This window comes from Podarcis muralis, chromosome 1, assembly GCF_964188315.1.
Source record: "Podarcis muralis chromosome 1, rPodMur119.hap1.1, whole genome shotgun sequence".
Lineage (NCBI taxonomy): Eukaryota > Metazoa > Chordata > Lepidosauria > Squamata > Lacertidae > Podarcis > Podarcis muralis.
This window is the reverse complement of record NC_135655.1, coordinates 73777300-73787752: the sequence shown is the minus strand read 5'-3', so window position 1 is coordinate 73787752 and position 10453 is coordinate 73777300. Positions and strand designations below refer to the sequence as shown.

Below are 10453 nucleotides of genomic sequence, written 5' to 3'. Positions count from 1 at the left end.
AGTTCACAGAGCAACCTGTGGGCAAGGCTTCATATGGAAAGAAGCTTCCAGGTGAACTGTAGCAGCTGTCCGTTTTGACAGCCACTACAGGCACCCATAGAATGCCTCCTTGCAGCCTCTTTGCCACCTACCAACTCATCCATCCACCCTTCAGCAGCACCATGTTTCTTATTTTTCAGCAAGTGTGAATGAGGGCATCACAATGAAAGCAGTGAAGAACATGTATTTTCCAAAATCTAATGGACATTTCCCAAAAGGCCGGGGAACCATCCCTGAGTATTTTGCTCCTTTTTTCATGTAAAGGGCTACGTGAGCACCCAAGGAGAGTCCATGCTACACAGTTAAAGGACATAGCTTCCTCCAAGGAATCCCAGGAATGGTAAAAAAAAATCCCAGGAATTGTAAAATATAGTTCCCAGGATTCATTGAGGGAATCCATATGCTTTATATTTGCTCTAAGTGTACGGTGTGGGTGTGATAAAAATATTCATTATGGAAAGTACTGATAAGAAATGGAGGGTAATTGTAATTATAAAAGTTTGTAAAGAGAGAGGGGAAGTTCTCTTCTTTACTTTCTCTAAAGAAAAGTCAATAAAGCAACAAATTAAACAGCACTCCCCCTATTTTTTTAAAAAAAATCTTAATGCCGTGGGGAGGTGGTAGAAGCCAATAGGCTCCATCCAATAGTAACTGTAATTATTATTATTATTATTATTATTATTATTATTATTATTATTTATATCCCACCCATCTGGCTGGGTTTCTCCAGCCACTATTACAGTTACTATTGGACAGAGCCTATTGGCTTCTACCACCTCCCTATGGCATTAAGTTTTTTTGTACAACAACCACAGTGGTGGTGATGGGTGCTGAGATCCCAGCAACTGTCATTCATATTGGAAGTAAAATATATGCATGCTCTATAACTATGACAACCCAATTAGCTTTTAAGTAAAATCCCAAAAATCCACATTAGGGCAATATCTTTATTAGGCAATGGAAAAAGTTCAAAATCAGCGTGCAGAAAAACAGTGTTTTGGAGAAGGCCAAACATCACCTTCAGTTGGCCTAATAAGCATATTCCTCTAAAGTGAATTTTGGAACTTCCAGAGAGATAGTTGTTTTATCCAATGATATCCCTCAAGTAAGAGCAAACAGAAAATGAACAGAAAGTGGATAATGCACATACAAAAATGTTCAAATTGTATGTGGGCTAATTGTTGTGGCTAATTTTCCCTTCCACCAATAACAATGAATCTCTAAATTGCAGAGCAATGAGGTCTTTGTTTACAGAAATGGAAGACATTGCTACTTCCTCTGTGTTCAGCTACATCCAATGATTCCATATTTGAACATGTTGCATGTAGCTCTCAGAAGTGCTTACGGTATGCTCATGCACACAAAATGCTAACAAGCAGTGGAACAGCATCTAGAGTATGCCTTGGCTAATACCACATCTGCCTAAAATTAAAGCCACTTGGTTTCAGATTCTGAATTCACTCTTCAATACAGGACCTGTCCATTTTGGTGTGGGGTTATGTTGGCAAAGCTTTGAAGCTCACCACTATATATGAAAAGAGGTACAGAACTCATGGACATCCAGAGGGTGAGAAGATTCAGGACAGATAAAAGGAAGTTCTTCATGCAGAGCAAAGCTGGACTAAGGAACTCACTCCTATAGGAGGTGGCGATGGCCACCAACTTGGATGCCTTTAAAAAAATGGACACATTCCTAGTGGATAAGGCTATCAATGGCTACTAGCCATTATGACCACTAGCTTCTACTTTTTGAGGTTTCTCCATTCATTTGAATGAAAGGGTCTAATCTTCAGAAGCGTTCCTTTAAGCAGGCGGATCAGGTTCCTTCACTGAAATGAATGGGGATACTCTTGCAGGAAGGGGACCGCCATAAGCACATTAGAGGTCCTATAGCAGTAGACAAGCCAGAGACTGAAGCAATGATGTTCTTCTAAACTTTAGAATCCAGGGGTTTCTAAATGTTTTGAAGATGCTTTGCCTGGCTGGAATGTGTCCTCTTCCTTGCATGGATGGAGAGAGATGTGTTGGGGCGCTGATGTAGAAAGCTCTTACTTTTGCATGAACAGCATGTTGTATGGGTCGAATGTTGCCTACTGTACAAAAAATAAGAAGCACATTGATCTACCCACTTTTGCCTCTGGCCCTGTCACTGACATGTGGTCCTTAGAAGGTTATCTAAGAAGGAACGCAGTCCTTGAGCTGATAAAGGTTCCCTGCTCTCATTATAGATAATCAACACAGATGCTGCTTAAGTAGATTCATGGGGTTTTTATTCAGTTACTTCAAAGGTGCAATAGCAAAGTGCTTTTCTCTCCCCCCCCCCACCGCCCGCCCCCCATGCACAGCCAGGTCTTCCTCTGTTAGTTGCAGTAGCTCTCTAGATCATAGAGGGAGCAGGAGTTTTGACAACATTGCTGCACAATTCCTCTCTTCACCTTCTCAAAGTCCTGTGGTTGGAATGGCAGTGCTTCCACTTCATTCTGTAAAGGCCCATTCACTGTTGGATGGAGAGAATACTCAGGTTGATGCATCTCTGAAATGTACTCTACGTGTGCATATGCCCGCCAGAAAGTTTGCATTCCTATCTTGCTTCAGCCATTAAAACAGCTTTCTTGTAAAGTGGGGCGAACATGTGCACCCAGAAGTGTTTCGTTTCATTTAACCAATCACTCAGCTTGAAGAGACAACCGAGGTTAAGATAGAAAGGGGGGTTTCCCATTCTGCCATGTGATCCACTGCAGTATATGCTTTCGGAACACTTCTGGCTTCATATTCATGTCTAACTCATCTCTGCAATGGCTGTCCTGGACTGCTGCAGTAGTTTGAGCCAGTTAACTAAAAACAAGTAGCATATTCCATATCACGGTCAGAATGTTATTCTACACATTGTGAGTCTTTTTAACGAAGTGAACCATCAGCAAATTCCCACATAGAAGAAGCAGTGAGAAACTGATGGGATGCATTCCACTCTGACCACCTTTCAACATCTGGGCAGACATATCCCTCAGAAGAGCCCCCCAATGTGTGCTATAGCAGGTCTTTCTCCATGAGCTGCCATTGTGTCTCCCTCTACTTCAAGGGTGGGGAACCTTTGCCCCTCCAGATGTTGCTGAACTGCAACTCCCAGAAGCCCAAGCAAGCATGGTCAATGGCCAAGGATAATGGGAGTTGTGGTTCAGAAACTTCTGGTGGGCCAAAGGCTCTCCACACCTGCCTTATTTCAATATATAACAGCCTTGCTTCCTCAGTTAATGGGAGTAGGAAAAAAAACACTTGATACATAATATATAATACAAGACAGACTGTATCTACTGTACTATGCAATAAAAAGAATCAAAGTATTGATTGAAAGGTCGTTGTCCCCATGTGGAGGCGAGTAAAATAAAAATGCTTCAGGGGTAAGTGATAGATGCAGCAATCATTGCATTCAAAAGCTCTTTGCCACATATTTTGGCTTGGTCACATCCAGCACTCCATTGGTAAGGGTGCAGAACACTCTTCTTGCATGGAACAGGGCTTTCTAATACAGTGGTATCTCTGGTTACGTACTTAATTCATTCTGGAGGTCCGTACTTAACCTGAAACTGTTCTTAACCTGAAGCACCACTTTAGCTAATGGGGCCTCCTGCTGCTGCCGCCGCTGGAGCACGATTTCTGCTCTCATCCTGAAGCAAAGTTCTTAACCCGAGGTATTATTTCTGGGTTAGCGGAGTCTGTAACCTGAAGTGTATGTAACCTGAAGCGTATGTAACCCGAGGTACCACTGTAATACATTTGCTATATGGATAGCCATTTTATGGAAACAATTCTGGACAGTCTCCATTTGCATGCTATAAAAATTAACATGGCTAAAAGTAACAAGAAGAACTAGGAGAACATTTAACATGTGAGGATGAGGGTTGAAGGCTAAAGAAAAGCAAATTGAAAATCTTTTTCAAACACAGAAAAGAGTTAACTATGCAACCAAAATTAAGTGTGGCTTCAGAGACAGAACTGTGGAAAAAACAAGTTCTATGAATATTGAGGCCAGTGTACATATCACAAACCATTGAAACCAATTACTTATTTAGAGTTGAGAAGCCAAATATGCAACCAGTTCCTGATTGATCAATTGATCAGAACACAGACTTCACATTTCTCTTACATTTCTAATTGTAAACGGTAGAGCTTTTAAATCGAACATTGAACTTTCAGAGAGAGCAGATTCCTGGAATACAGGGCATACCGTGAGTTCTGTTCACTTCTCTTCCCCTGGACCAGCCCCCACCAACAACACAAAGAAACACACAACACTTTACTTTTCCAAAGAATCTGAGTAAACGTGAGATCCAGGAGAATTAATCTGACCTTAGAAAGCATTCAGAGCTGAAAAAGGAAGTGGGAAAAAGTGCCAACTCTTCCAACTTCCTCCTTCATCTCTATGTACTTTACATGAGAGGATAAGGTTACCGCACTCACCACCTCATGACCAAGAGTGCAGTGAGGGAGCAGTAGGCTTGGAGACTTCATGGGCACCAAGGGAAGACCTGAAGGGCTCTTTTCAAACCTTGTTCCCCTTACATTAATTCTTTAAAGCGCTGATGGGTTCACCATTATGTTGGAACCACTTGCCTGGGAATGTCAACCATGATATAAATATATATACAGCCCCCAACACAAGACTCTCTGCATCTAGAGTTATGACTTAGTGTTTAGCCACATTTCCTGTTGTCCCACTGCTTTCCCCCGGGGGAAACCGCTCTCAGTCGAAGCAAACGACAATTCAGGTTTGATGTTTGTTCCGATTGAGCACTAAAGATCAGGTTTTCCCTGGGGAAAGGAGTGGAGCAAAGGGAAAACTACTTGGATCCATGCTTTCTAGGCACAGGACAAGTGGAAGCGTGGATGAGCCATTCATGAAGAAACCATAGTATAAAACACTTTGATGCTTTTTAGGAAGTTGGAAAAGTTACCTAGGGGCTGTTCAACATTCCGCCGTGTTTTGGGGGAATAGTAGAAACCCCGCTCTCCACATACAAGGTAGAGTGCTTCCACTAGATGGGAGCCACATAGGTGCTGATTGGGAACAGCATAACTAGTAGTAGGAGCTGAAACAGCAAGCAGCGCTAGGAGAGGCAGAGATCTGATCCAGAGAGTCATGCTGATGAACAAGAGACCTTGGAAAAAAAGAGGGGTGGGAATAGAGAGGAGAGAAATAAGTTGCCAGTAGATTAAAAAGGAGCTTCAGAATGATGGCAAATGTAAACGTTACAAATGGCAAACAAACTCTAAATGGTAATACAAATGTTAGTAGTATATATCATAAAATTCTGAAGCTTAAAAATCCATTCCCCAATTTGTACCCACTTCACTGCTTTGATCTGTGAAACTGGCAATTTAAAAAGTGCTACATAATGCTGGTTCCACACCAAAAGAGAAATTGATCTTTTAGTGTGGCAGCACCTATTCTGGAAGTCCTTGCCCATTAATATTAGACAGATGTCTTCAATTTACTGTTTTCAATGCCTGCTAAAAATCTTGTTTAGGTAAGCCTACCCAGGCATGTAATTATATTTGGTTGTGTGTGTGTTTTAAGAAAGCAAAATGGTTGAATTTATCCATGGTAATTTTATTATGTCTACTGTTTTTAAAGTCCGCAAGGTGAATGTTTTGGCTCCTGAATGCCGCAAAATCAGGAGTGAGTGTTCCAGTTTGTGAACGTTCTTTGGAACCCGAACGTCCAACACGGGTTCTGTGGGTTCCAATTGGCTGCAGCAGCTTCCTGCAGCCAATCGGAAGCCTCGCCTTGGTTTCTGAATGTTTTAGAAGTCAAACAGACTTCTGGAACAGATTCCATTCGACTTCTGAGGTACGACTGTATAAACTAATTTTTTACTGAGTGGCAAACTTTTGTTAAATAAAAATAATTAAAACTTAAAATTACTCTTTTTTTTTTTTTAATGAAGTTGATCTTCACTATTCTCGTACTCTTTACAGAAAGTTTTTGCTGAAGTGGTAAAATACTAATGGCAATAGGACTCTGATTTTACCTAAAATATTGAGGCCATATAATATATATTTTTGTACACTTAAATACATTTTACATGTACTGTATACCCAAACATGTGACAGGGCACACTTGACAAAGTTCACGTCTCCAGACTGGCATAGCCCTTAAGAGAACATAAGAAGAGCCTTCTGGATCAGGACTATGCACACACACACCTTTTTTTTTTTATCTCAACACACATCAGTTCATACTGGTTTACACTGAATTGCATTTGCTATTTTTCTGGCCCATTCAAGTTAGCTTGGAGAGATCCTTTTGGCGCGCTTCACCATTCTCATGGTACCTTTCCTGATCTGTTGTGTGCACTCCAGTTGAGTTTCTAAACAACTCCCAAGCATTTTGGAGTGATTTCACCTTATTGATTTCACCTTTAACTACTCCTTTTTAACCCTTCTCCTCCCTTTGGGGAACTTTCATCTTTTGAAATCAAATGTAACTGCCCACTGCTATATGCGCACGTGGCACAAAGCGGAAATTTGCAAAACACAGCATGTGAAATTTCCCCTGAATGTGGTCACCATCAAACGATGTTGATTGACAGTCAATAGCAATTCAGAAATTTTGAAAACAGAATTTATATGTCTCTACACATGACTTTGGGAGCAACTTGTTAAGGGTGCAAAATGCTTTGAAGTCTTCCATTTGCCCAGCAACAGGATGTTCTTGGCTGCAGTTTCAGATGTTATAAAAGAAGCATGGCTGGGCATCACTTGAGGTCGCTTCATTGCAATTTCTGAAGTCAACCTTCAAGACCTACTTATGACCGTCCCCCATGAGTGCAACACCCAAGAAGGGTTCTGAACTCCCCAGTTTAAACTCAACTTGCTGCATCACGACAAAAAAGAAATGGTGGAGACCACAGACTTACCTAACCAAGATGAGTCAGTGGTAGGGTCGAAGATGGCTCAGGGACTAAAGGAAATAAGTGACTTCCACCTTGTTTCCTTTCGATATTTATAACCCTTTGGCTAGTTCCAGTTGCGTAAGATTTGGGCACAGCTCCACCTTCCCAGCATAGTCCTAGACCATTTTTATTTTGCTGGCTGAGCACATTAAGTCAACTGTGTGCCTAGTCAACAAGTCTTAAAGATGGGGGGAAATGGAAGCTACAGGTTGCAGTTTCCATCTCATTAAACCGGCAACCTGCGTTTGCTTCACAGAATCCTTGCCTTGAGTTGCTGTGACCCTTTTAGCAGAAGAGATAATGGGGCTATTAAAGCTCCACAATTACACGAATGCTGAGCAATAGACAGTGCTGGGATTGGGGTGGCCACCAATGTGCCAGCTGTTTCTGAAGTGCAGAATTAAGTAAAAACAAACATGTTAACGTGTTAGGTTAATTTCACCCCTGCTGGGTAACAAGTGATGAGGCAAAGCTGTTGATGGGACACTGCTATAGCCAGGTGTTCAAGAGGAAAGAAAACACTTCATTATAGCAAAGGATCACTAAGATCACATTCACTGCCTACTTGAAGTAAATGTACAGAAACAGAGATATGGAGATTTTATGCAAGGAGCCAGCGAGCTTCCATCTTTTAACGATATCATTACAGCTTTCATTTCATGTGGCATAAGGTAGAAGAACACCACCACCACCCCTGGGACTATGGACACTCAATGCAGCTAAAGCACCAGGGATGCCTGGTTTATGGGTTGTATTTAGCTAAGTCCCACTCACAGTACATTCAATGATATTAATGAACCCAAGTTAGTCATGTCTGTTAGTTTCAGTGGGTCTACCCAGAGCACCAAGGGCCACCTCCTGGGCTGGATTTAGGTATCCCAGCATGGTTGCAGAAGCCAGCGCAAAGACTCTCACCAATGCAATGGGCATTTCCCCCCTTCTCCTCCCTCTTCCCCAAATTCACTCTGGAGGATGGGGCAAATCCGCAGAACAGTGTGCAGGGGAAAGGAGAGGCTAGCAGAAGTACTGATAGAATGACCCTGTGAGTGAGATGTTGAATTCCTCCCAATGTATTTAAAGAGCCATGCATAGATGGCAATGCCCCAGATCCAAAACAAGTGAGTGAATGAGCAAACCTGGAGGTGGGTGGAGATGGAATGGTAATTTTATCCTTTGTATGTTTTGCAAGAAAGTTATCTGCTTGGTCCAGGGGGATAATAATATTAACTTATTTTACAGGAAAATCAGGAAAGTCATTTATGGCATGTTAAGCACTAAGGCCAAGTTCCAGATATTCACTTGCAGGCATCAAAACCTTGCTTCCACCCTCTGCTGCCTACATTGCTTTGTGCAACTTTGAATGCTGCTCTGGAGGGTTTCCTGGCCTCTCTAAGAGCAAATGTCAAGGAAATGAGGACAGAAAATCCTTATTGCACACAAGTCTTTGGATCTTGGTTAAACTCATTTGGTTGGCTCCAGACTAACGTTAGCTGAACTTAGGTCCTCTTGAAATCAATGGAACAGGGGTTCCAACCTGCATAAAGTATTGGGGGAGGGGGTCAGGTAAGCCTCGCTTCACATAATCAATCACAAGTTGTGTGCGCACATACCCCATTTGAATGGCAATGCCCGTCAACTTGGGAGAGGCAGCTCCCTCAAATATTTTAATGAGAGGGCCAAAGGACCTTGGCCTCTAGGAGTTGGCTCTGATGCAATGGAACAAGTTAGTCATCATTCAGGTCCCATTGATTTCACTGAGAATTAAGTTCTGCTAATGTATAATGAGATTCAACATAATGTGAATGGAGAAATGATGAAAGCTTATGTGGTTGCACAGTGGAAGTGTTTGGCATCCGTCTGTCTCAAGAGACAGTGGAAGAGCACACCATCACAGGTAAAGTCAAACTGTTGGAGAGTTACGGTTCCTGCTTTGGCTGCAGACACCAATACTGGAGAGATGTCTGTGGAGCATTTGAGGCACTCTAAAATGGCATGTAAGTGCTAAGAGTATTATCCAAAGAGGTTTTCACTCTTCTGTGTCAAGTATTCCTTGCAGTTGCTGTCCAGTTGTAGCCAGCATAGACAACGGTCAGGGATGATGCATGTTGCTGTCCAACAACATCTGGTTCTTCAACCCTACTTTAAACCCATTAAAATAAAAATGTGACATGGACCCTAGGGAGAGAGAGCACATTCATATATGCATGATCATTACTTGATGGCATTACTTCTAAGTGATGCCTTATGCGTCCAAAACAGTCCGTCATAGATCAAGTTTAGAGTTTTCATATCAACTCAGAGACAGTGGAGGAGGTTATTTACATATTCAACAGAAAGCCATTGAGTGGTGCCACTGAATGATGAGATATTGGGTACAGTTTAGGCTTCATCAAAACTGAAACGCAACTGGAAGACCTATTTTGCTGACACCCAAACGGATGCAAGGACTATTAACCTTTATATTGCTCAGTTCATTTTTTTAAAAAATGGAATAAAACTGAAAGCTCACTTTTATTCCCTGTTTATCCAACAACACTTGGTGGGTATAACATAGCAACAATACCCCGAACTATTTCACAGCAGAATCATAGTCTTGTTTTTACAATTGTTTCCAAAACACATAGTGCTGAAAGAGAGCTTGAAATTTTGAAATTAATATGAACCATAAGTTCAGCTGTTTTGACCAAATGCCTTTATGATATCCAAATACAAAAAAAAAAGAATTAAAATCAAAACACATTTATAACAAGCCCCCTTCAAACAAAAACAAAAGAAGAAAAGGGAATGGAATTAAATGTGTGTTTCTTATCCAGAGAGTTTGCATCACCAAACACGCAAATAGACTTCCTTTTAAGCTAACCAGGTTTTTCTGCAGAAATTTGTAACGGATTATGGGTGCCTGGACAGCCATAAACATCGTTTACGACATAAAGTTTAGGTGATAGTATCAGTAAAATAAACCAATTCAGTGACATTCCCCTTAAGGGTTGTTTACATGCTGCCAGGCTGCCAAGTAAGGAATTATGAAGAGTTTCAGGGTTGTTCCTAATCAACAGCAGCAAAAAAGAACCTCAAATTAGTTTATGTAGTCGAGGAATACGAAGATGCTTATCTATTGATGATGGAAAGTTCCACCCTACAGCCTGCCAAGGCAACAGGACAGAGTGCACCAAATGGACTGGAGGGAAACCAAGACCCCAATCAGTGATGGTGAAATTTTTCGTAGGGCTAGAGACGCCAGCTTATGAGGGCAATTGCATGTGTGATATCATGACGTCCTGATATCATGGATATGAGCATTGCGCCTCCCTCCCTAAGCTGGAAAGAAGCTTCCTGGGCTTTGGGAAGAAAGCGCCAGGCTTTAATACTTTAATATTCTAATTTACCTAGCCTAGTCCCCTTAGTCCATTGACTGCATGCCTCAATGGCAGGAACCCCTAAATCAGCCCTCATTCCTTGCT

General features: G+C 41.7%; 1 protein-coding gene across 1 annotated transcript; it reads right to left on the bottom strand.

Moving 5' to 3' along the window:
- Positions 1-2357: 2357 nt before the first annotated feature.
- INS (insulin) lies at positions 2358-7028 on the bottom strand. Its single transcript, XM_028707361.2, has 3 exons — positions 6957-7028; positions 4992-5195; positions 2358-2536 (listed from the first exon to the last, which is right to left on the bottom strand). The coding sequence occupies exons 2-3, from the start codon at positions 5176-5178 to the stop codon at positions 2400-2402; spliced, it is 324 nt and encodes a 107-aa protein (XP_028563194.2). The 5' UTR covers positions 5179-5195; positions 6957-7028; the 3' UTR covers positions 2358-2399.
- Positions 7029-10453: the final 3425 nt, after the last annotated feature.

What these genes read in the sequence shown, in the direction of transcription:
- INS (XM_028707361.2), bottom strand. Translation starts at nt 5,178, where the DNA reads ATGACTCTCTGGATCAGATCTCTGCCTCTCCTAGCGCTGCTTGCTGTT. An exon ending in GAATGTTGAACAGCCCCTAG is followed by an intron (nt 2,537 to 4,991) that starts GTAACTTTTCCA and finishes TCCATCCAACAG; the next exon opens with TGAATGGGCCTTTACAGAAT.